Raw genomic sequence first — 26,614 nt, forward strand, 5'->3', positions numbered from 1 at the left:
TGGTTTCCAGTATGAGTCAATAACCATCTGTTTTTGTTGCTTTGGATCAAAGGAAAAATCCATATAATTTGCTCAAGCTTTACCTTTTTCCGGCTCTTGAATGCTATTCAGTAATTTCCTTATTAACTATTATTTTATTTGGTTTTGGAAAATTTCAAGAGAAGGCTGTCTGCCTGTCCTGTCTTAATATAATTTTTAAAATGTCTGTTTTTCTTGAAGCAAAAGATGCTTCTCTTCCTCCATGGTAGTCATATTTATAGTTTGATTGATAAATGTGACTTTATCATTTCTTAATGTATTTTAATGTGACCTAGAACAACACAGGGTTATGCTTCAAAGTAGCTTGGTTAGTTACTCTTTTATTTTTATTTCTTTCAGGGTGGGCTGATAAACTTTGAAAAAAGAAGAAGGGTAAGTAGAGGTTTAGATGTGGTTTTCCATTTTACTTCATCTGGGAATGAAAAATTAATAAGTGGTAATTTAATTTTTTTTTAGAAACAGAAAAAATGAGTTAGCATTTATTGAACATTTATCTTATAATACCATTGTATTTGACATGTTCTTACACATTATTCCCCAAGAACCTTGTGAGGTAGATTTTTTTTTCACTAATAGAAATATTTATTAGTGCTACCATTTTGGAGAAGAATTTCTCAATATCTTGTAAGGTTGAGTATATGCATATTTTATACCTCATTAATTATATGTCCAAGAATTTGCCACCAAATAACTGTCACACATGTACAAGCACGTTCCTAGTAACATTATTTATAAACAAAACAAAACAATTGGAAATAACTTAAATGTTCATTATCAGGAAAATGAATCCAACAACATAGTACTTTCATGGAATGAATATCAGAGCTCTAAAAATGGATCAACTAGAATCACATGTATCAATATGAAAAACCTGGGATACATAATACTGAGCAAAGAACAAAAGTTGCAAAAGGGTACAATCAGTATATGCCATTAATTTATTATTATTTTTTATTGATATATATGATATAGTCACGTACCATGTAGTCATCCAAAGTGTACAGTTGGTGGTTCACAATATCATCATATAGCTGTGCATTTATCATTACAATCAACTTTTTAAAAAACCTTTTGTGAAAAATAACATATATTCAAAAAAGTGATACATTCCAAAACACAGCACAACAATTAGTTGTGGAATAGATTTCAGAGTTTGGTATGGGTTACAGTTCTGCAATTTTAGGTTTTTACTTCTAGCTGCTCTAAGATACTGGAGACTAAAAGAAATATCAATATGATGATTCAGCAATCATACTTATTTGTTAAACCCTATCTTCTCTGTATAACTCCACTATCACCTTTGATCTTTATCCTGCTGTTTAGGGGTATTTAGGCTATAACCATTCTAACTTTTTCTTGTTGGAAGGGGCTGTCAATAATATGGGTTAGGGGGATGGAACTAGTTGATGTTCTGGAGAGGCTGATCCTCTGCATTTCAGGACTTATCTGGTCCAGGGACCCATCTGGAGGTTGTAGGTCTCTGGAAAGTTACCCTAGTGCATGGAACCTTTGTAGAATCTTATATAATGCCCTGGGTGTTCTTTAGGATTGTCAGGAATGGTTTTGGTTGGAGTTTGGCAATAGTTCTGATTATCTGCTTAATATACTGTGGGATCTGTCCAGGCATTACATTCAGCTATACAAGATTAAAAATCCACCCTGTGAGGTGGATTTTTATCATTCCCAATTCAATGGCAAGGAAACCAGGGTTCAGAGAGGTTAAGTCATCTTATCAGGGTTGAGAGATAGTAGAACCTGGGTTCACGTCCTGTTCTGCCTCACTTTAAAGCCCAAATTTCTTTCAGCAATAACAAGTTTGACCTATTAAATAGAAGGGACTTTTATTAATAGCAAGTAATATCAAAGAGTAAATAAAGATGATTGATTTCTGGATGTCTGTTTGAGAGAGAAAGGAAATTGTCTTCACTACTGCATGTGGGTTATTATTCTTTTTCTTTCTTGTTAGTATAGGAAGGGGTTTTTGACATCTATTTAAATTTTTCTGTAGATAGTAGAACAGAGCTTTGAAAATTTGCTTTGGTATTTGTGTTAAAATGGTATATTAAAATAGATACTGAAAAGATGCAAAGGAAAATAAGTGCGTAAAAAATAACTTCACAGGTGGTGCACTGGTGGCTCAGTGGCAGAATTCTCGCCTGCTATGCTGGAGACCCGGGTTCGATTCCCGGAGCCTGCCTGTGTAAAAAATAATAATAATAACTTCACTCTGTAGTACTCTCATTGTTCTTTAGTCATTCCATTCATTCTTTCACTTAACAAATATTGATTGCATGCCTAACATGGGTCAGGCACTATGATAGGTTTGGGGATTGTAACAGAGAGCTCTATGCCCTCATAAAGTTTACAATCCAGGAAGGAGGTAGATAAGCAAACACATAATTATAATATACCCAGAAGAATATATAAGTCTTCTGGCCCTTGTAGGGTATTCTTTCTTCTTTAGCATGATGATGAATGCTCTTTGAGGTCACTGGATGGGAAGTTATGACCCAAGAAATCTGCTGTGTCTTGAATTACTTCTGCTGTGTCCTGTAATTGTAAAAACAAAATTCAGTTATCACCTCCATGGTTACCCATCTTTGACCTTTAACTTCAGAATAACCACGGATGGTAATCTCTTTCCTTTTAAGACTAAGATGTTAAACTTTGGAAAGTTTGAGTTTAAAACCTAACATCAACACCCACTGCTGGCTATTGAAGCATCTAAAGATGTATAAATACTTTCGGACCTGATTATATACTTGCTTCTCTTGTGAGCTTTAAAAGACTTAGTTAAAGAATTTACTGGAGTAATAAAAACTGAAGGATTCAGGAAATCTAAACATTCAAGTTTATGAGGCCCTGAACTGTTTAGATCTACAACCCTACCAAACTTATTTATTGAGGGGTAAGAGTTGAAGAAGATGCGGGTAGAGAATTTGTAAGTTCCATTACTTAAAGTATTTCTCTATCTTTTAGGAAGTATAAATATAAATTTTCCATATCTTTTAGAAAATACCCAAACTTAAAAATAACTTTTCTACCCAGAAATGAAAAAAGGAAACCACTGTAGTTTTAGATAGGAACAAGTTTGGGTTGCTTTAATAGCTTATTTTAGTCACATAAATTGATTTCTCAAGGAGAAAAGAAAATTGACCAATTACTTGAGCATGTGAAGAGTCAGAGTTAGAATTTTTAAGGTATTCAGCAATTTGATTTCTAAAGAGTAGTGCTTCAGAGTCATCATATGTGATTTTCTCCATCTTTTATCCTAATGAGGCATGTTTTCATGTTGGAGAGACCTGTATTTTTTTGGCTTTATTATTTATTCTTTCTTTTTGGTGTTCTTTCTGCATCAGGAATTTGAAGTGATTGCCCAAATAAAGCTCTTACAGTCTGCCTGCAACAGCTATTGTATGACTCCAGACCAAAAGTTCATCCAGTGGTTTCAGAGGCAACAGCTCTTAACAGAGGAGGAAAGGTAGGCATATTATCTGTCAAGGTGGAGCTGAGGGGTAGCAAGTAGAATACTGTGTCCAGTTCTTCATTGGGTCATTTATTTAAAAACCATTTAGTGAGCAACTACTAGGTTCTGGGTCCTCAACGCATGACGCAGCAGGAAGAGCCAAGAAGTGGTATCACAAAGATCTGCTTTCAGGTTCCGGCTCTGCAGTTTACTTATCTTTGTAGCTTAAACAAGTCACTTATTCCCAGTGTTCAGCATACTCTTCTGTATGATGTTTGTTTGTGAGGATTAAATAAACAATAGTTTAGGAAAGCACAGTTAAAATGCTTTTCATCATCATCACCACCATCGTTATTACTGGCCCCATCACGTCTGTGTGTACTACTGTGGTTAACAGTACTAGCTTTCAGTCTAGCAGAAGAGGCAGACCTATGAAGAAATGAAATATGACAGGCAACTAAAATATGAGACTATGAGCAGGAGCATTCATTTGGCCGAGGGTGGGGGATGAATAGAGAAGATATGATAAAGGAGTTAACCTTTGGGCTGGACTGTGAAGGAGAGATAAGATTTTGCCAGGAGGAGAACTGGAGAACATTCCAGACAGAGGAGGAACACGCCCGAAGGCCGGGTGGCCTGACACTGCTTCACGCTCAGAGGAACAGTGAGAACTCTGCTACGTCTGGGACTTATGAGGCAAGTTTCAAAATCGTGGTTGCTGAGCGTGGAAAGAAACATTTACTCCAAGTGCCTTGAATATTGGCTCACAAGGGCCTTGTCTTGCAGTAGTCTAGTAGTTGGCAAATTAGGGCCTGCAGGCCAGAAACATGCTTTTACGTTTCTAAGTGGTTGGAAAAAAATCAAAAGAAGAACATTTTGTGACTGGAACAATTTTTTGAAATTTGAATTTCAGTGTCCATAAATAAAGTTTTATTGGAGCATAGCTCATTCATTTTACATCTTCTCTATGACTGCTTTTACACTATCTTGTCCTTCAGAGAAAAAGTTTGCCAATCCCTGTTGTAGCACAGGGAATTTCCTTTACAGTTTATCGTCAGGGATGGTGAAATTGATAGCTATATATATATATATACACATATATATTTTTTTCCAATGAGAAAATTTAAATTTAGTTATGTATTATGTCTAGTAAAGGACAATTTAGATTGAAAATAAGTTCTGCTGGACTACAGTCTAAGTTCTGAAGTTGGTTGTAGAAGGTTGGACAAATCATGTAATCTCCTGTTTCCTCATTTACAAACCGACAGTTTCAGAAGTCCTTTTCAGTTCCAGAGTGGTTTGTACCTATTATGTTAAAACAAAATCTTTGATTTTGAGTATTTTCAGTTAGTGACGTTTTTCTCTTTGCCACAGAGAAAACAAGGTAGTTCTTGTCTCTCTTCAGTTTTGATCTGATGACCAGATTGTATGAATGCAGTTTCTCTGTGTATGTGTGCCTCACCTATGGAACAGGTGTACCGTGGCTTGTGGTTTGGATTAGAAGGTCCAGCCTCAGAATAACAGCTGTGTAATTGACTTCTTACTGATTAAAAGAATCATGTTAAACAGACCTCATTTTTATCTTGTTTATTTAAAAACCTTTCAGTTTAAGTTAATATTTGAATAATTCCCATGTCACTGAGTACTTCTCTTTGAGCACATACCTGGTTATATCTTTAGGTTAAAAAAAGAAACACACCTAAATAGCAGCTTTCGAAGCTAACATTCACCGCACTCACCCTTGCCATCTATCCGGTAACCATGCACATCTCCTAGCTAGGGCTACGTACTTTCATGAAAGGCATTTCAGAAAGATATGACGTCCTCTTGTGTTGGTGGCATTTATATCCTCCTGGCATGTAGATGTCTGAACCTGGAACATTTTAGATTTAGGATGTTTTGGTGATTAGAAATCTTTTTGGCAATTATGTATCTTTATCAATAATTTAACTGTTTATTTCTCTTCATCAAAGATTAGAGAGTTTGCAAAATCCTTTCCTTAATGTCCCATGGATAAAGGGAAAGTGTGTGCAGACCCGTGCACACACACACATATGCAAAGTAATATAAGAGAAGCAGTAGAGAAGAAATGATTCTTCGTTTGGCTCAGTAGAAGGATGAGAATGACCAGGGTACAGAGTAGAGTCAGATTTCGATGCTGCCCATGCATATGAATCCTTGTTTTTGAGTCATATGTAGCTTCAATTTATATACCAGTGGTGGGTTGAGGGGAAGAGGCACGTAACATAAATTTGTAAAATCTGGCTAACACAGGATATATCTTTATTCTGAATAATGAGACACCCACTCCGAGACATAATCTAAGTAAATCAGGCGTGTTTGACTCTGTTCCTCAGTTCTTGAGAGTTGACCTAATGGACACCTTTCTCTTCCCCAGCTACGGCCTCTCCTGCGAGATTGAAGTGGCTGCCGACGCCAGCGCCACCTCGCCCAAGCCTCGGAAGAGCATGGTGAAGAGGCTCAGCCTGTGAGTGTCGCCTGGGGGTCCTGGGGCCCCGAGAGATGCCGGTCACAGTGGGGAGGGTCAAGCTGGCTCGCCCCCACCAGGGCAAAAACAGGGAACAATTAGCTCACTTGTTAAAGGGCTTCTCTTTCGGTCATGGACTACTCTTCCTGAATCAGTTCATTCTTCTCCACGGCTCTCTAGCATGAACCACCGTCTCAGGCCTGTACCCCTCCAGCAATGTCCCTGCCGTCTTCTGGCCTCCACAATGCCCCCAATAATCTGTCCTCCACTGAGTAGCTAGGGCCGTCTTTTAAAAAGTCTACTAGATTATTTTTCTTAAACCTCCGATGGTTTTATTTTAAAACAAAGTTAAAAACCTCTTTATCCTAGTTTATTAGACCCCACGTGATCTGCCCCTCTACGCTCCAGGCCAACTTCCTCATGTTCTGTACTCCCCTGTGTCCACAAGATCCAGCCGTGCTGGCCTTCTCACTGTCCTTTGGACACACCAGACTTGTTCCTGCATCAGGTCCTCTGCACTTGTTGTTCCTGTGGCAGGTTCCTTCGGATGCTGGCAAAAATGTTCCCTCCTGAGAGCACAGCCTCCCTCATGTGGCTGTCCACCCCGTCACTCTCGCTCCTTTTAACTGTTCCCTCCACTGGAGTGTAGGCAGCCTGAGAGCAGGAACCTTGTCCGCCTTGCTCATGGCTCTGGCCTCTATGCCCAGTGTCCACCATGGCTCATCTCATAACATCCATTTCCTTTGAGTCAAATCAAAGTCCTTACGTCCATCACTGAGCTTTACAGGACCTGCAGCATTACCTGCCTGTCCTCATCTTCTCCCACGCACTCTGCTTATTCTTTTCCAGTCACCTGAATACACTTAATATGCTCATTTAAAAAAAAAATTTTTAATGTTGAAATATAACATATATACAGAAAAGCGATAAATTTCAAAGTACCTTGTAACAAGTAGTTATAGAACAGATTTCAGATTTTGGTATGGGTTATAATTCCACAATTTTAGGTGTTTATTTCTAGCTGCTCCAAGATACTGGAGACTAAAAGAAGTAGCAATGTAATGATTGAGCAGTCATGCTCGTTTGTTAAATCCTATCTTCTAACTCCTTCTTCAATCCTTCTCTCAGTCTTTAGGGGTATTTGGACTATACCCACTCTAAATTTTCATGTTGGAAAGGGCTGTTGATAATATGGAATAAGGGAATGTAACTAGCTGTTATTCGGGAGAGGCTGGCCCCTCTGGGTTTTAGGGCTTATCTGGCTAGGAACCCATCTGGATGTTGTAGGTTTCTAGAAACTAATCTTAGTATGTGAAATTTTTGTAGACTCTCCGATAGAGCCCTAGGTGTTCTTTAGGGTTAACAGGAATGGTTTTGGTTGGGGTTTGGCAAGCCATGGTAATTAGCAATATCTAGCTATAGCTTGTGTAAGAAGAGCCTCCTGAATAGCCTCTGGACTCTATTTGAACTTTTCTTAGCCATTGTTACTTTATTTTGTTACATTTGTTTCCCCCTTTTGATTAGGAAGGCGTTGTTGATGTCCTGATGCCGGGGCCAGGCTGGTCCCTGGGAAGCATGGCCCACATTGCTAGGGGAGACTTTACCCCTGGATATCATGTCCCACGTAGTGGGTAGGGTGATGATTTCACTTGCAGAGTTGGACTTAGAGAGAGAGAGAGAGGCCACATCTGAGCAACAAAAGAGGTCCTCTGGAGGTAACTCTTAGGCATAATTATAGGTAGGTTTACCTTCTCAACTACAGAAATGAGCTTTACAAAAGCAAGCCTCAGGATCATGGACTTGGCCTATTGACATGAGAGTCCCTAATATTTGACACAGTATCAGGGGTTTCCCCAGTGGTAAAGCTTAAAGTTCTATATATTTTCTCCCATCCCTCAAGGGACTTTGCCAATACTTCCCCCCCCCTATTATTTATTTATTTTTAATACATATGTTTTACTCTTCTGGCCATACTGTAGATAAAAGGAGCATTAGACACAAGGTTTTCACAATCACACAGTCACATTGTGGAAGCTATGTCATTATATAATCATCTTCAAGAGACTTGGCTACTGGAACACAGCTCCACAGTTTCTGGCACTTCCCTCTAGCCTCTCTAATACACCTTAAACTAAAAAGGGGATATCTAAACAATGCGTAAGAACAACCTCCAGGATAACTTTTTGACTCTGTTTGAAATCTCTCAGCCACTGACATTCCATCTTGTCTCATTTCTCTCTTCCCCCTTTTGGTTAAGAAGGTTTTCTCAATCCCTTGATGCTGAGTCCCAGCTCACTCTAGGATTTCTGTCCCACGTTGCCAGGGAGGTTTACACCCCTGGGAGTCATGTCCCACATAGAGAGGGGAAGGGCAGTGAGTTTGCTTGCCGTGTTTTGTCAGTACTTTTTAATTAACTTTCCAAAAGTATGCTCATTTTTATTTGCCATTTGTTCTGCTTAGGTGCTTAGAATCCTTTCACTATAGATCCCGAAGTGCTTCACTCCCTCTGTTCCTTCAGATCTCCAAAATGTCACCTTCTCAGGGAGCCTTCCCTCGGGCCACCTGATTTTATACTGTAATCTGCCCACTTCACCTTCCCTTGGTACCCTCTCTCTCCCTCTTACTTTGGATTTCTCCGTACTTCCATCTGGCCTACTGTATAGTATATGTGTCTGCTTATTATCTAGTATAGATACTATGAAGGTGGGGATCTGTGTCTGTTTTTTGTCCATTGCTATTTTCCCAGAGCCTGGAATAGTGCCTATTATTAAGTGACTAATAGATATTTATTGAATGAATAAATTAATCAGGTGTTAGAAAAACATATTTCTCATCCAATTCTCAAATTAACCTAAGAAATATGTCTTGCTATTATACTCATTTTCAGACCAGAAAAGGGAGGCACAGACAGCTTAGAGAGCATGCTAGCAATGGGAAGCTCTGGACATACCCAAGATTTGGCTTTGGAGTCAAGTTCATAACATCTTTACCATACCACCTCATTTGGAAAATACTTTCTGAAGAAGTAAGGAGGAAAGGTGGAATAGGAGGTAAAAGAGGAGAGCAGAAGAGGAGGGTGGGGAGGAAGGAGGAAAATTAGATAGTTAGGCCTTGATTGTAGCTATTTATATACCAGAGAACCTTGAAAGAACCCAATCTCTGACACAAAGTTGATCTATTCGACGCAGACACATTACACAAATGAATCTAATGAAAGCTAAGAAATTTAATTCAAGGAAACAAGGACTAGTATTTGATTAATAAACTTGATCTTCTTTTTTGAAGACATATGCCTGTCTGATCTTTTGGGTGACACGATATGCAATTATGGGGTGAAGGAGAACACCCAAGAGGGAATATTGGAAGGTTTATCATGGCAGAGTGGGCCATGGCATTCTGTTTTGTAATTTGCTAAGCAAGGATAATAATGTCCGCCTCGGAGTTGTTGTTGAGTTCTAAATAGGCTTGGAAAGCTCCTGAAACATGCCTAGTTTACAATAGGTGCCTGAAAAGTGACCATTATTTTCTGTGAAAAAAATAACTTTCTATTACTATCTTTTTGGGGCTTTTTTGTTTTTGTTCACAATTCAGAGTGTTGTAGGCATTTGATACTTCCCAGCACCATACCTCCACCTACCCCAGTGAGTCACATTGAAATGAGGAGGCAGGGATGGCACATGACCTGGGACATTATCATATTTCCAGTGTAATATATAAAGGCCCTTATGGGGTGTGGAATGCATAATCTCCCAGAATCAGAAGCTCCTCAGGCAGCTAACCTGATATCAGGTGATATGAGGCATTTGAGGATTGGGTTGACACATATAGCTTTGTGGAAAGTATTTTGAAGGTAGTCCTGATTGCTTGCCAAACCTCTCTTTGTTCAGATACCTTCCCTGGACCTCCTGAACACCAGATTTAATGAGCCTTTAGAGGCACCTCTTGAGGAACATTTTCCATTGTATCTTGCTATCTCTTCATCTCTACAAATATGGGGAGAATGAGGTCTCTTTGGACAAGTCACCTGGCTAAGCCTTGTGAGTTGATAAGATCAACATGTGCAAAGTAAATCAGGTTCCCTGACAAATGAGTCCAGGAATCTTTATGAAGAATCATAAAGAATTGGGAATTTCTGGACATGCAATGGGAATCAAAGGTCCCTAAGGAAAAAAAATATCTCAGTACAAGTAGATCTATCTTTTTCTTTTCTGCTCTTTTCTTTCTTACCTCATTCCTACATTATCGCTCCTCTGCTACGCCTTTCCAACCCAAATATCCATATTTATTGTTTTGGGTGCTGTAATACCTGGGTCCTCTCTGGGCACTGTGTTTAGCCTCTAGGAGGACGTTAATCTGAAATCCAGGGGAGGCGGAACCGTCAGGGTGTGGTGCCATGCATGCAGTGCATCCCTCTTATTGGTGAAATCTTACTGAGATGCCCTTGGTCTGTCTAATTGAATTTGAAGATATATTGTGAAAACAGATCATATGCCTCCCATCTTATTTCTTATATGTGCAAAGGTATTTGTAAACCATTCTTTGAAAAGATTTCATGATCTTCTTAGCAGTTTTTACAAACCCAGAAAATGTACTTTTGCTTTCCCTGCATTTAACGATCCATCATGCAAAGAGCTTGGAGAAAACTTTGGAGTCTTGGACAAAAGGGTGCCTGGTTTGAATGTCAGAGTGCCTAGTACTGAGTTAGGGTTGAGCAGAATGACCTCACTGAATTGCCGAGATGGAAGAATCTTTAGTCTTTGAACAGTTTAGTTCTAAGTTAGAGACTCTCAGGTAACGAGTTAGCAACCTTCAGTAGTCTTCCTTATAATTCATGAAACAGTAAGACAGTGGCATTATTTTTTTCTTCTATGAATTGGGATCAGAATGTAGATTTTACCTCTATAGCCCAAGTAGTGCTTGGAGATCCATGAAAGGAAGGGATATGGAAAAAAGGGGCTGGAGATGGGGGAATGGAGATCAGGCAGATGTTTGTGTCTAGGAATTTAAGCTTATAGTTCATAAAATATTTAATAAAAATAAGCACATCCTCATTGTTTCTACTATGATTGTTACTTTATACAGTTAATGCTTATTGGGGATTAACCCCATTTATGAGTTTCTTTGTATGCTATTCTTTCTTGCATCTTACTCCTTTCTTCCTTTTACCACTTCTTTCAGTGTGCATTCAGTGTTACTAGGATGGCAAATCCTCCCAGTATTTGTCTGAGTAAGTCTTTACTTTGCCCTCACTCTTAGAACTGTATTTGATGGTTATGAAATTCTAGGAACTGTTATTTTCACTCAGAACTTTAAAGATATTATTCTGAGTTCTATTGTTGTTTTTGAGTTGTCTGTTACATATTTCATTACTGTTCCTTTGTTTACATTATGGCCACTTCCCCATTGCGTTCAATAATTTCTTTTGTCTTTGACATATCATTCTGCAATTTCAATAGGGGTTTAGTCTTAATTATCCTACTCAGGATATGGTTTCTGGATCTGAGAATTCATATGGTTTATCAGTTCTGAAATGTTCTCGGCCACCATCTCTTCAGCTATGTATCATCCCGCTTCCATTTTCTCAGTTGTCTTCTGGAACTCCTTTTATACACATGCAGGACCTTTTTTTTTTTTTCTTTTTTTTGTTATTCCATCCTCCATGTCTTTTTACCTTGATAGTTTCCATTTCTTAATCTTTTGATGCTGATTTCTAGAGATTTTCTTCAGATCTATCTTCTAGTTTGTGATTTTTCTTTTCTACAATTTTTTTTTAATCCTCCCAGGTTTTAATTTCATTCACTACATTTTTCACTTTTGGAAGACTCTATTTTTAAAATGATCATCCTGTTCTTTTTCAGTAGCTTACTCTTAACTCCTGTTTTCAGTTTCTTCTCTTTTGTCTTTATTATTTTAAAACACATTTATTTTATAGTCTGGCCCTTGGTAGGCACGCAAATATTTGTTGAATGAATGGATGAATAATTGATTTCTTTTGACAGTTCTCATATCTGAAGTTCTCAGCAATCTAAATCAGTTGTTTTTATGCCTGTTGACTCTCTTTTGGTAGAATATTTCCTTATGGTATTGTATAATTGTTTTTGATTGTGAGCTAATCTTTATCAGGGAATCCTCTGCAGCCTGGCTTGAAGGACCATCCCTCCATAGAGCTAGAGAGATTCGCCCTTTTTTTTTTTTTTTTAAGTGAAATCTGGGTCTCCAAAAGGAATCACTGGCCTGATGGTTCCTAGGCCACTTAAGCAACATAAATTGAAATTTCAAATCTGTACATAGTACGGGGCAAGGACACACACAGTTTAAGAGAGAAACTTTTCTTCTACCTGAACCCAGGCTAAGACAAGTAAGTCTCCCTGTTGTCTTCCTGGGCCAGTGGATGGATATTTTTTAGCCCACCTTTTTATTAAGGTGTAGTCAGGGTTCTGACTCTATTTATGGATTTCAGTTCCAGTTCCCCACCTTATGTGAGCAGAAGCCCTCATCTTTGGTCCCTGTGTGCATGTTAAAATCCATGGCCCTAGTTTGCCAACTTAGGCATCTCCCCTTCCCCAACCAGAACAGCTGCAGAATTAGCTCACATGCTTCTGGTTTTCAGTTCCCTTTTCATTTTTGTCCTGTAGGGATTTCCCTTACTGTCTTGCAAGCTCAACATTAATAGGAGTTTTTTAATATTTCTTATTCAGTTGTTCTATAGTGAAGGCATTTAGGTTGTTGTAGTTCACCTTGTTGTTGGAGTCAGAAGTCTTCCTCTTTGGTTTCTTACCCAAAGCAGTATCAGACTTCTCTTTTGCACTCATGAAATTCATTTTCTGGTGGGAAGCAACAGGAATGAGGTGATGTCTTTCTGAGCCTGTCAAGGTAGTCCATAGGCTGTTTGAAAAAAGGAGAACTTTTGGCCTAGAAGGACCTCAAATTAATATAGTCCCTCTTTCAGCTAAGCAGTCGTTGAGATTGAAAATAACCTGCAGGTACAAGATGTTTACTAAGATTTTTTAGCAACTTCATAGAAAATATTTTCTTAGAATACTAATGACAGGACACACAAGATTGAGACAATATCTAGGACTTGATCAACACAAAAATATTTTCTTATTCATGGATTCCAAGATTGTGAAAGTCCAAATGCCTGGCATTCTGTTTTGTGTAGACTGTTTCTGGGCTCGGACATCATCACCAGTAGCACTCCCACCAAAGAGCAGCCCAAGTCCACTGCCAGTGGGAGCTCGGGAGAGAGCATGGACTCTGTCAGCGTGTCATCCTGTGAGTCAAACCACTCAGAGGCTGAGGAGGGCTCCATCACTCCCATGGACACACCTGATGAGCCCCCCAAAAAGGTATGTAATTCATTCCTTTCCATACTTCCTATGGCATGCAATTAACAGAGTGTTTGCTACGTGAGGAATGCTTGCTTTCAGGTTTATCATGCTATAATATTTCGAACGTTGTATTTTTAAGAGGCGTTGAAAACAGAATTCTGTCTGGGGATCCATTACTCATAGAAACATGTCTGAAGGCACTGAACAAGTTTGTTGAATCATGTAGACTTTGAAATATTGTTCCATACCCACATCCAAGGGCAGCTGGGGAATTGTGACCTCTATCATGAGCTATCCTCTATTTAGGAGATGTAGGATTTGCTTAGTAGAAACAAAAAGTCAGAGACAGAGATGTGTTAGCTTCTGGTATTATACCTTGTCTTAGCCAGGCTTTTACCACAATAGTGTTGTATAACAAACCACTCTAAAACTAACTGGCATCAAACAAGCACCATTTATTCTCTCTCATGCATCTGCTGATTGGCTGATTTGGGTTGGACCTGCCTCCAGGCCACAGGTTTGATCCAGGTCTGCTCCACCTGTTTTGTGTTCTTTTTGGAGTGTGGTGGTCCAGTCAGGGCATGCTTTTCATGCTGAGACAAGTAAGGAAGAAGGGAAGACCCTCTCCACCATCCCTAACTCCACAAGCACATTTCAAACCTTTGTTTATATCATAGCCACCAATATTCCATTGGCCAAAGCAAATCATGTGACCAAATCCCACATAAATAAATGAGGCAGGGAAATATACCCCACTTTTAGTGGGAGGAACTGCAAAGTCTCTGTGAAAGGGCATAGATAGATCCAGGGAAGGGCAAGCAGTTGGTAACAGTGATAAAATCTACCATGTCTGAAAAAAAGGAAAGTGATGAGAGGTGATAAAAGAACTCCCATAGAGGGTTTCCCTATTCCATGGTTGCAGAGATAAATAAAAAGAAAACAAAAGGTTGCTGTTAATCTTTTGTACCCATCTGCTACAGTCTGTTGGTCAAGGGGCTGGGATCAGGGAGGTTTACTTTGGCATGACAGGACTTTGCACCATTTGGGGGTGTTCTTTGGCCAATCAAAGTTGATCCATAGTGACTTTTGGCCCCTAACTTATGCGTAGGTCAAGGAGGTGGAGTATTGATAACAGTTCCTTCAATTTGTTGGAATGAAAGGGCCTCTCTGCTGGGAGCTGTGTGTTTCATATGGTGTTGTAACAACATCAGTCTGGGACCCCTTAAGTGACTTTGTCACAAGGTAGCCACTCCAGGAAGGGCAGCATACTTGGGACTCATCAGATTGAAATGCCTCAAATACTGCCCCCATTGGTTTACTCACCTTTCTTCTTTGAAATCAGAGAGCATATCTTAACACTCCAAATGTTAAAGGAAAAGCTCTTCTAACACAGACCAGCCATTCTCACACAGGGCATGTTTCCTAAACCAGGGATATAACCATTCTCCATGGCTTGACCCATAGCATGGAATTAGCCAGAATCTGGAATGAGGTCTCACCGCACACATTTGACAGGTTCTTATGCTTTGTAGGCCCCATTTCTGATGATGGACATTACATGAACGTGACCAATAAGGGATTGCCCACAGGACATTTCTCCCTGTCTGTGAAGAAGGTAGAATCACATTCACACTTCCTGGTGGTACAGAGCAAGTGTGCATAGAACCACATACCTTCTTTTAGAACTATGTAGAAGCACAGTGTAGTGTAATCTGTACACCCCTTACTGTATTCTTTTTGCCATGTTCCTCATCGTACTGGCTCTTTATTTTCTTGTACCGGTCATGGCTTTTCGTTGTGTGAATGAATCTTTCTCAGTCATGAATTTCTCTAGATTTAAAATGAATAATTGACTTGGTTGCAAGTAGCTCCTGGACTGCAGAATATGAATTGGAAAGGCATTAGTTCTAGCTCTGTCTTCCTGCTCAGTATATAGCTTGACCCGAGGACCTCTGTGGTCCCTTCCTCCTCTGAGATCCTGTGACTGTAGGCTCTCTCCAGCAGCCTGCCAGGCTGCCTCCCTTCCTTTCCCACAGATCCTCCTGGTCTTGAGTGCTAAACAGTTATTTTCACACCTTCCCCCCTCACTAGTTAAATTCTATTAAAAAATTGAGGGCTTGTCAGTAAGTTCCTATAATCCAGGCATCCCCAAGACTATGTTTTAATTATGAATGTTATTAAAATCATAGAAAAGCTGACGAAGGAAAAGAGGTTTCAAAAAGGAAAACAACAGTGAAAATGTTGAGTTAACTGAAAATTAATGCTCTTGGCTGCTGTTTAGTAAGGATACCTGCAAGCAAAATAGTGTTATTAAAATAATTCACCAGCAGTCAGCCCTCAAATATAAGCCACTAAATTGATTCACATGGGAATATAAAAACAAACTGAAAACAGATTTCAGAAAATAACCGAAACTGTATTGTGATAGAGCCACAGTTAGAATCCTACATAACAGAATTAAAGAGATAGCTAACTCTTAAACAAATTGTTCAGTGGATTTTACTGACAGTTAAGCCTTTAAGAAGAAGCCCATAGAGTAAATCCCATTATTGGTAGCCAGATAATCCAGAAGCTAAATTTCTATATTCTATGTCTATGAAAAGTCAGACAGGGAGAAAGTATCCATTTTTTTTTAAATGAGTTTCAGGATTTTTTATGGGGTGACTATGGTATAATATAACCTAACTCTTTCTAAGAAATTATTCATAATTTTCTACACTAAGAATTGAAATTTAAAATTATTCAGCTGAACAATATTTTCAAATACCTACCAGTGAGTTTTAGGCATCCTCTTTCTTTGGTAATTGGTAATGCGTATATGATAAACACAGAGGTGATCAGAAAAGCGCATTAACTGTAGTATCCAATGCCTTAACTGTCCTTGGTATACAACATGAAAATGGGTGTCCTTGGTTCTACCAGCAAATATGAAAAGTGGAGAAGCCATCACAGGTGTGTTCCCCTGGGCAAGTCACTTTATTTCTCTGAACCGTATTCTCTTCATAAATGCGCTGTTTTTTGTTCACAGGTAGTCAGTCATGAGACCAGAACAGGAAAACTCTTTATAAACTTCACAGGGCTAAACATCCCCAAGACAGTGGTAGATTATGTTAGTATACCTTGTCACCATTGACAGAGGACTGAGCCCTGGCTGCAGGCTCACTCTGTGAACATGGCACTGGGGATGTGGGAACTTGAGTCTTGTCCTGGTGGTTCTGTCCCTCCGCTGAGTGAACTTAGAGCCTCCCTCATGTTTTCTGAGCCTCAGGTTTCTCAGCAGTGGAAAGAGAATAGGGCCAGGTGATTTCCAAGGGCCTTTCCAGTACTAGTGTTCCATGCATAATCTGTGGTCCTTCTCTGAGCCTCCTGCTGCAACATCTGATATCAATGTATAGTTGGGATAGAAATCATCTCTATCCGGGACATGGTAGGCAGCGTTCCAGCTCAGGGCAGTAGGCTGGAAGAACTTCCTCCAAGCCCCGTGAGCTTCTGACTTCCTTCTGGAACCTCTATTGCCTTTAGAGTCTGGTGTCTGCTGCCATCTGCTGGTTAGCCTCCCTAACAGCTGCTAAAACAAAAACAGAAACAAAAAACCCTAGGGAAATGAGAGACTCACCTTGCCTCACAGGGATGCCAGGTCAGCCACCGAAAGGCATCTGACTTTGTGGGTGGGAGTGCCAACATCAGGGCAAGGATGCCTGTGAGCTATGGGCTGTTGTGGGGGAAACAGCTGAAGTGTATCTGTCCCGACCTGTAACTCTGCTTTGGAAATTGTGAAATGCACCGCTGGCCGAGATTCTAACAGTTGTGATTTCTTCTGCGGTGTGTTTACCTTTCCAGCTCTCTGAATCCTCCTCCTCATGTTCCTCTATCCATTCCATGGACACCAATTCCTCAGGGATGTCGTCCTTAGCCAACCCCCTGTCCTCCCCTCCGTCCTGCAACAACAACCCTAAGATCCACAAGCGCTCCGTCTCTGTGACGTCCATTACCTCCACAGTGCTGCCTCCCGTGTACAACCAGCAGAACGAAGACACCTGCATCATCCGCATCAGCATCGAGGACAGCAACGGCAACATGTACAAGAGCATCGTGGTAAGGAGCCCGCCTGAGCAGCACAGGGTTTCCCTCTTACACTGCGTCCCACGCTCTCAGCCACTCACAACAAGACCCTTCATATGTTAGCATAGTAGCATCTAGGCAGTCACACGAAATGAACATGTATAAATGCCAGAATGTCCCTGGATAAGGATAGTGACTCATTTACATAGAACTATACATACCTATAATTTACCTAGGATATGATTTTTACAACCTAAAAAACACTAAAGCTTATTCATGCAGTTCAGTGCCACCTGGTCAAAACCATTAACTCGGATAACTCTAAAAATATTTCAGGGATGATACCTCGGCTTCACACCTTCTCGGAAGTTAACATGAAGAATTATACACCTGGATTTATCATTGAATTTCCATGCATTCTTAGGAACATCCTTCGTGGTAGCAAATGGATATGGATTTTTGAAAGCTTTTGGAGAGAGAGAATTGTAGAATTCATTCATTTAATTATCAACCTTTTGGTTGTTGTTTTGGGGGAGAAGGATGCGGGAAGATGAGAGGCTGTCCTGGCAAGTCCTGTTAGGTGACCTGGGAACTACCAGAGGAAGAGATCTGGGGGGAGGGGCATTTAACTTGAGCTCCCAGCGGGACATCCAGATGGCAGTAGAAACGTGTTGGTGCAAGCCTGGGGCGGGGGCTGAGAACTGGGAACCCACCAGCCCCTAGAGAGCAGATGCGGTCATGCAGGAGTGAGTACATGAGACAGAACTCAGGTGGCAGTGAAAGAGGGGCTGATCCAGGAGCGCCGGAGAGGTGCACGAGCCAGAGAGGTGCACGAGCCACAGGAAAGCCCGCCCAGGTCAGCAGTATTATTTTTTAATTTTCACTGTTTCCATTCATGTGGTTTCTCTTGCATATCCCAACCAGTGTCTCTCAATTGTAGCATGGGTTTATAACACCAAACAGTTAAGCTTTAGGACTTCTGATGGGTGCAGTCAGAGACTGCTCTGCTCTCTCCAGGATGTTGCACAAAATCCTGCTGCCCAGAATGAGTCTTAGCTTGTGTGTTCATTGCGTTTTTGAGGAGGAAGAGGTTAGCAGATGATTCCCTCCAGATTCCTTCCTCAGAACATGGGTTGCCTTTATGGTAGTTGCACCTTCTGCTAACCCCTTCTGTGGCCCTTTTTCTTACACAGAGGTGGTGCCACACTCATCTTCTGTTAAAAAATCATCCCGGCCTGTCTCACAGGCTGATTCATAAGAGCTGAAAACCTGTTCTAGGGGTCTCATTCTCACTGTTAGGTGTTCCAAAGAGAAACTTTGCTCTGTGGAATTCACTTTCTGAATTTTATTTTACTGTGTGCCCTACACTAGAGGATGAAAATAATTCAACCTAAGTTTAGCCTTGAGTAGAAGTTCTCTAACTTTTGGCCTCATGACTCCGTTATACTTTGAAAAACTATTGGGGCTTCCAAAGAGCTTCAGTTTGTATGGGTTATATCCAATGATATTTAATGTATTAGATAATAAAACTAAGATGCTTTCAGAATATTTATTAATTCATTAAAAAATAACACTAATAAAAGCATTATGTATTAATGTAAGTTATATTTTTTAATGAAAAATATCTATTTTTTCTGAATATTATTGAGAGAAAAGAGTAGCATTGCTTTACATTTTTACATATCCCTTTAATAACTGGCTTAATAGAAGAAACTGGCTTTCTTAAGTGAAATTGACTTGCTTTTGTTTTTACTAGGATTGCAAAGCATTGAAGAGTACAATAACTGCTAGTATAATTACATCTGCATTAATTTATGCTAAGGTCCAATAGTTTTATCCTATCCACCATTGATTCTGCAACCACAATGCAAATGTCCACACAAATAGAAGGACAGATAACATTTTAGTATCATCAGAAAAATAATTTTGACCTCATGGATCCCCTTAGAGAGAGTCTCAGGGACCCCAGCGGCCATCAATTCATGTTGAGAACTCTGGGCTAGAGAACTTGCTTTGCAGGAGCTGTCACTGTCCCCTGAGCCTAGGTCCTTCCGCGTTAAGTAGGAAAAACAACACATCACAGAGTCTCCCCTGTTCTCTGAACTTCCTGTGACCATAAACCTTGTAGTCCCAACTGAAGGTCCATGAAGGAGACACTGAGCCTTACTCAGTGCTGTGCCATACAGGGCAGGGGCCACTAGTCTCACGTGGCTATTGATGACCTGAAATGGGGCTCGTTCAGAATGAGAGGCACTCTGTGTATAAAATGCATACCAGATCTTGAAGGCTTAGTATAGAAAATATAAAATATCTTGTTTATTTTATATTGAATAAATGCTGAAATAATATTTTAGATGCACTGGGTTAAATAAAGTATTTTATTAAAATTTCACTTTCAAAAACTTATTTGATTTTGGCTACTAGAAATTTAAAATGACCTATGTATTCACATTATATTTCTCTTGGACAGTTCTGGTTCAGTGTCACTGCATGAGGCTGGCTGCATGATTGAGCTGTTAATTCTCATTGTGCTCATTAATTCCCCTCAGTAACTTTTCTGGTATGAAGTAATAAACAACCAAGGAAGGGCCTTGGAGCATCCCACCCTCTTTTGAACGCATCTGGGGAAATTTAAAAAAAGAAAATAAGGATAGCTTAACTTTCTCCTTAAAAGGAAGTTTAAATTTGACAATTTAAGCCCAACTTAGCCTAATATTTATTCCCCTAGTGATGTTCTTTCTCCCATAATTTTATACTACCAGCTCATTTTGACCCAGTGGTGGGAGTGTTTCCTTTAGACTATTAAGGAACATATTTTCCTCCTTTAGAATTTTGGGTACTTCACCTGTTTTTCCCTTGCAAATGGATATGCCAGATGTTTTGGTAATAAACAAATGGGCAAGGTTTTGTTGCTTACAAGGAATCCATTGTAATGCTGGTTGTTTATTGAATCACAACCACCAGCTGCTGTCCCGTCTCAGAGACATGTGTCTGGGAACTGCCATCCTCAGATTCAAAATGACCGAGTTTCGAGAAGAAACTTAGACTGTTTTTGTGGCTTTCTCTCTTCAGCCCTCCTGGTCAGAACAACTTTTATTTTTAAGTATGAATAATTGGTGCTTTCATTCAGTTTCTGTCACATTTAAAGAAACCCAAGCAATGGTGCATGAATCAGCCCTCTTTTCAACTTGCACTGAGCACCCTGCAAATAAAGTAGTTGGCTCATGGGCAGAGGAAAGGAAAGAAAGTCAGAATTTGGGATGAGGAAAACCTGTATTGTACTTTTTTAAATTGTTAAATATATTAATTTTTTTAAATACTTAAAAGCTGATATTTACTGAGGTATCATTTATACACAATTAAATACATAGATCTTAAGTGTTTGGCTCTTTGGTTTTATAAACTGTATACACCTGTATAAACATCGCCCAACTCTAAAGACTATTTCCATCATTCTAGAAATTTCCCTTGTGCCCTTTTCCAGTCATCCCTGCCTTAATATTGAGATTAATTCTCTAATGCTGCAGATTAGTTTTTTCTGTTCTTTTAAGAATAGACTCCTGCAAGATATATAATCTTTGTGTCTGATTTTTTTTTTAACATGAGGTTTTTGAGATTGATTGATATTATTGCATGTATCAGTTTTTAGTTCGTTTTAATTGCTGAATGATATTCTATTATACTATAAATCTTTATCCATTCTCCCATCCACCTGTTGATTTCAGGCTTTGGCTATTATGAATAAATCTGCTCTGAGCATTTGTATACAAGTCCTTTTCTCCTGGTAAATACTTAGGACAGTTGGAAGTTGGGTCATAGGGTCACTTGTGCTTTTTGAAATGGTCACTGGGCAGCATGGTGGCCATTTCCATCCCAAAGGTCTTGACCACTGCCTGTGGCAGCAGTTTGGAACATGTGAGGATCATTTCAGTTCAGGACTGATGCTTTACAGTTTTCATTATACTCTCATATGTAGTTTTTTCATTGAACCACAACTTGGATAGGTGAGATGGGCAAGGCAGGGATGCGCTGTCCATTGTAATGAAGAACACTGTGACTCTGAGAGACAGGTGACATGTTCATCACCTTTGACTACTATGGGTAGAGCCAGGGGGACTGGCTCTTAGTGCAGGTCTCATTCCACTGGGCTGTGTCTCCCCAGAAAGGCTTACACAGCACAAGACAGCTTATTCTTAACAAAAATAAGACCATCAGGAAAACTCTCCCAGAAAACTTGAAGCTAAGCACTTCATACATCCATTCATTGTCTTTTCAGTTAACGAGCCAGGATAAAACCCCAGCTGTGATCCAGAGAGCAATGCTGAAACACAATTTGGACTCGGACCCAGCTGAGGAGTATGAGCTGGTGCAGGTCATCTCAGAGGACAAAGGTGGGGTGCATGTTCCTCCTCGGGGCAGGGGACAAGGGTGGGTCCATGCTGCTCCTTCAATTTGGAAGGCAGAACATGAATACACTTTTTTTTTTAATGGAACTGTAAGTGGGATTTTAGCTGTGCATTTTTAGTTGTTGCTGCTCATGTTATCTCCTTTACCCAATAATGTGTTTCTAAGTTGTGTGTGAACCAGAAGTTTAGCAATTCCAATAATTTCTCCAGTTTTCAGTTAATCATTTATGAGAAACTTTATCTTTATCTTAGACTGATATGCAAGAAGCAAAAACTTCTAAACACCAGAATTTGAAGTTTCTTTACTGCACACTTATTTAGGCAAGGAGCTGGTGAATGTATGAAATGCTGCAATCACTGGGAAGTACTTAAAAAAATCCTATTTCCAGAACTTCTCTTGGCAAAATATCCACCCCTAAGGTGTCTATTTTCTAATTTGGATCAGGGTTGTGTTTGTTGAGAGGAGGAGACAGGCTGGGAGATAACTCCTCTATACCCTATGACATTGTAGGAAGTGACTCAGGATAAGTGTCTTCTCCTATTTCAGAAGGAGCAGCAAATACTGTTTACAGAGGCCAAATCCTGTATACTGACAGAGCCAGCATCCAACATTTTGACTTAATAGAGAACTCTGTTTACCAACAAGCATCGTCACCACCACCCCCATAAAGGAAAAGAAGGATTAGACAAATTGGGGAAGGGCAGCGTTTATATTCCGTTTGGCCAGCAGATCATCCAGGGCTCCAACTTGGGTCTACAGGAGAACGCTGAATTACAAGTAGTATCTTTCCCTAGAGATTAAAAACTTACATCGTAAATCTTGGCAAACAAACACACAAGCATAAAAACTTAAAGCCTCTGAGAAAATCCCTTTGCAATTGCCCTTTGGAGACTTTCTCATTCATTCAGCTGAGCTCTAGGTTTGAGGGCAAACCTTTTTCAGTTATAAATGACCTTTTAATATAGTTACAGTTAAAATTCTAGGCTGAAAAGTGGTCTCCTGAGTTTTACCATGTTGTACAGAAATGTCAAGCTCTCAACATTGTGCTCAGCATGTGAGGCCGGCAGGTCTGAAGGTCTAGAGGTCCCAAGGTACACTCCCTGGGCCCAGCATGCCACTCACCAGCCGTGTGGTCTCAGGCCAGCCACTTCACTTCCCTGGGCCTTGGTTGGTAATTAGTTAAGTGGAAATAATACTCAACTTGTTCCTCATATCTAACAGGGTGATTGTGAAAATAACAGGAAATATAGATGAAAGTGTTATACAGCTGTGTGAGGTATATTATTACATGGAACATGTGAGCGGGAACATGGAGTCACTTTAAGGGTGTTACTCTTTCTGGAACGTTTGTGTGAATAATGTAGAAGAACCACTTAGAGTCTGAGCTCATCCAGCCTTGCTGTGGAATCTCAGCGTTTGAGGTTAAAGTAAGGCTTATTTAATCCATTTCCCCAACCAGTAGCTCTACTGGTTGCTTCCCCACTCCACAGTCATTAAGTTAGACTCATGCATTTTACCTTTTCATTTCCCTGTTTCTTTTCTTTTAGTTACCCATTACCCCTGAGTGCTAATTGCTGCCTACTTTCTTTTATTAAAACATTTATTATTAGTTTTTATTATACAGGTAACACATTTCCATTGTAGAAAAATTGGAAAACACTGGAAAGCATAAACAAAAAATCATCACCCAAAATCCTATTACTCATAGATAACTACTGTTAACATTTTAGTCTCTATGCTTTCTTTTAAAAAAGCAAGTGAATTAAAGATAACTTTGCTTTGATAAATTCATATTGCAGTAGGAGCAAACCTTGTTCAGAAATTACAAGTATCTGATTGTGAATCATTGAAAATAGTTTAAATGTTAGCAAATAAACACTGTCTTACATGGATACTTTTAAATATTAAGATGTAAGCTCTTGACAAAGCAAGGACTCAAGTGGAATATAATAGTTATTTGATTGGAGATTACTTCCAAAAATAATTCAATATTCCAATTAAAGAGTTCTGGAAAACTCTGTAGATTGGTTCTACTATTCGCTCCCCCTCCCCCCGCCATGTTACTGGGTTCTCTTTATCTCTGAGAAAAACTGCATAGGAGAGTGGAGCTGGACTGGGAAGGAAGGAAACCTGTTTTGTAGTCCTAATTCTGTGGTCTAGTAGCTGGGATCTTGGGAATGCCATTTAATTTCTCTTGGCCTATGTTTCTTGCTACATTTTCTTTTAACTCTCATCTGTATTTGAACTTTTAGTTCATGGGTCAATTTATTTACAAACCTTATTTGTATTTTTTATTGGTACAGAGAAGTTGTTGAGAACTATTTTTTGGGGGTGGGGACTAGTGATGGTGGCCATTATCTGGTTCAGTTCAAATTTGAGGACAAACTCCAACCTGTGTCTTGGCAAGATTTCCACTGCCACTGTGAAGGCTGGGCTGACCTACGCAAGCTGACTACATTCTCTTTCTTTACCTGTTTCAGAACTAGTGATCCCAGACTCGGCAAATGTCTTTTATGCCATGAACAGCCAAGTGAACTTTGACTTCATTTTACGCAAAAAGAACTCCATGGAACAAGTGAAACTGCGTAGCCGGACCAGCTTGACATTGCCCAGGACAGCTAAACGGGGCTGCTGGAGCAACAGACACAGCAAAATCACCCTGTAGAGGGAGAGACCAAATGGCCCCTTGCATGTCAAAGGCACAGTGGGCTGAGAACAGGCAGTGACGATTGCAACTACCATCCAGTGTTAGAGGATCATTGGTGAAGTCAACAGATATTTATTGAGTACCTGCTGTGTGCAAGACACTATGATAGGCGTTGTGGGGAAATTGGAAATGAATTTGATGTGAAAAGAATGAATGATTCACTGATACTTTTTGCAAAATTACCCACATTTATAAATATATATATATATATACATATTTGGTATGTATATGTATGTGTGTGTGTGAGTGTGTGTGTGTGTGTGTGTGTGTGTGTGTGTGTGAATATATGAGGGACTTTAATGGGATATTCTGGACTATGGGAAAACAAATTTGCACAATGGCCCGGGAAGTTGAGGTCTCTATTTACAGGGAGATAAAGGAACTGAGAACCTAATCTCATACCTTGCAAGTAAATGGAATCAATCCTAGAATACAGTATGTCCTTTGTGCCAGTATTACAAGAACTCCGAACTTTATTTTTATAAAGGAAGAGAATTACTTTCTCAATCAAGTGCCACCAGAAAAGAATAGCTGCAGAGGCTGGACCTACCACAGGCTGAATGAAAGGCCTCTTTGCAAAGGGTTTGGATGAGCCAGTGGACTTCAACCTCTGCCTGTATTTGCCACTTTCTGCCACCCCAGGGAGGGCAAGGAGAAGTTTCTGGGCCTACTCCAACTCCCTGGCCCCCCCATCGCTTCTCTGGAATCAGTACAAGCCCATTTCAACTTCTAGCAACCATGTCATGTTTCTGTCCCCCAGCCCCCAGGACGTGTCATAATTATTATTGTACAAATAGCGATTTTTTTTGATAACCTACCAGCTTATCAACCAGAAAAGTAAGAAAGCAAAAAAATCATGACTTGATCTGGACTCTTACTTTGTCTTGGAATTCCACTACTTCATTGCCTTTTCTGAATGCCTTTTGCATGTAAAACTGTATGTCTGGATTCTTTCTGCCATCTGGATTGTGGAGCCTCTTCATTATGTGCAATTTGTTTCTCAGGTGTGGAAATTTCTACTGCGATTGACTGTATTTGATCATTTTGAGCCTGTGAAAGATTTCTGAACAGTGATTGCCCTGTTTATTAGCTCCTCTGAAGATGTTCCCTGCTGATAGCAGTGTCCTATTTTATTAACTTTTATAGCATTACTGTGCCTAGTCATGGGGAAAGTAATGGGGCTGCATTTATCATCTAAATAATTTCTCTGAAGAGGTACATTCTTCCAGATGGAATCAGTAACTTTTTTTTCCAGGTCCTCACACTTCACACCTACTATCACTGTGTCACATTAGTGACATTTCTTGTCTGTAGTAACACCATCATGCTCTCCCTTTCATATCTGAGCCTTGCTGGGGTTTGAACTAAAAAGCCATATGTGGGATGTTGAAACATGTAAGAAGCACTTTCAGAATGTTGTCCTTTTTAAGAAAAAATTCTCAAAATATCAGTTTTTATTCAAAAAATAAAGAGAATGAACCCAGATTATGAAGTACATATTGTAACATGGAGCTTTTCCCCCCTAATCCTGTAATATAGCTCTTTAAAGTCATGTTTATGTTATCTAAGTATAGCCATATGAAATCTGTAAGAAACACGGGAAAGTTTAGAGATTTGTGGCAGTGGACCAAAAAAAATGAGCTAGGAAAGCCCCAAATTTCTTTTAGGTCTTTCTAGGGAGATCAGATTGTGCATTGTAAAGACTGACTGAGCTTCAGCTAGTCAGAAAGCACTTCCTTATGTCCAGTTTATGCTTCTCTGCTTGACGGAGAGATGGCCAGGGTGACAGATGTCACCGAACGTGAAGTCAAATGCAGCCTCAGCCTGATTTTCTTGGTTTGGAGGTTAAGATGATACAGGACTGTGGACCTGATTTGGTATGTGGCTGCCGACACACACGTGTTGTGCACATGTGCTTGCCCTTGTGTCTATGCTGTATATGTAGAGTCTAGATTTATATACTGCAGTGTAATATATATATGTATATTTTCCTTTTTAAAAGACAATGGAAATTCCAAGTAGATAAAACAGAGCCTCATTTATTTAATGCCGCTTTAAATGTCTTAAATTTGTTTCCTGGTAGACAGCTGCTTGATGCTTTGAGCTGCTCACAT

At 39.7% G+C, this 26,614-nt stretch overlaps 1 protein-coding gene across 2 annotated transcripts in view; it reads left to right on the forward strand.

Annotated features, from left to right (window-relative positions):
• Window positions 1-26,547, forward strand: part of RGL1 (ral guanine nucleotide dissociation stimulator like 1) — a 286,004-nt gene extending 259,457 nt beyond the window's left edge. For both annotated transcript variants that reach the window (XM_077157204.1, XM_077157205.1), the window contains 7 exons: window positions 379-411; window positions 3,399-3,520; window positions 5,904-5,993; window positions 13,156-13,342; window positions 17,165-17,419; window positions 21,663-21,777; window positions 24,274-26,547. In XM_077157204.1, coding sequence (XP_077013319.1) covers window positions 379-411; window positions 3,399-3,520; window positions 5,904-5,993; window positions 13,156-13,342; window positions 17,165-17,419; window positions 21,663-21,777; window positions 24,274-24,458 — 987 coding nt within the window. In that variant the 3' untranslated portion in view covers window positions 24,459-26,547. The remainder of the gene's footprint in view (window positions 1-378; window positions 412-3,398; window positions 3,521-5,903; window positions 5,994-13,155; window positions 13,343-17,164; window positions 17,420-21,662; window positions 21,778-24,273) is intronic.
• The last annotated feature ends 67 nt before the right edge of the window (window positions 26,548-26,614 follow it).

This window comes from Tamandua tetradactyla, chromosome 4 (assembly GCF_023851605.1).
Source record: "Tamandua tetradactyla isolate mTamTet1 chromosome 4, mTamTet1.pri, whole genome shotgun sequence".
NCBI classification, from domain to species: Eukaryota; Metazoa; Chordata; class Mammalia; order Pilosa; family Myrmecophagidae; genus Tamandua; species Tamandua tetradactyla.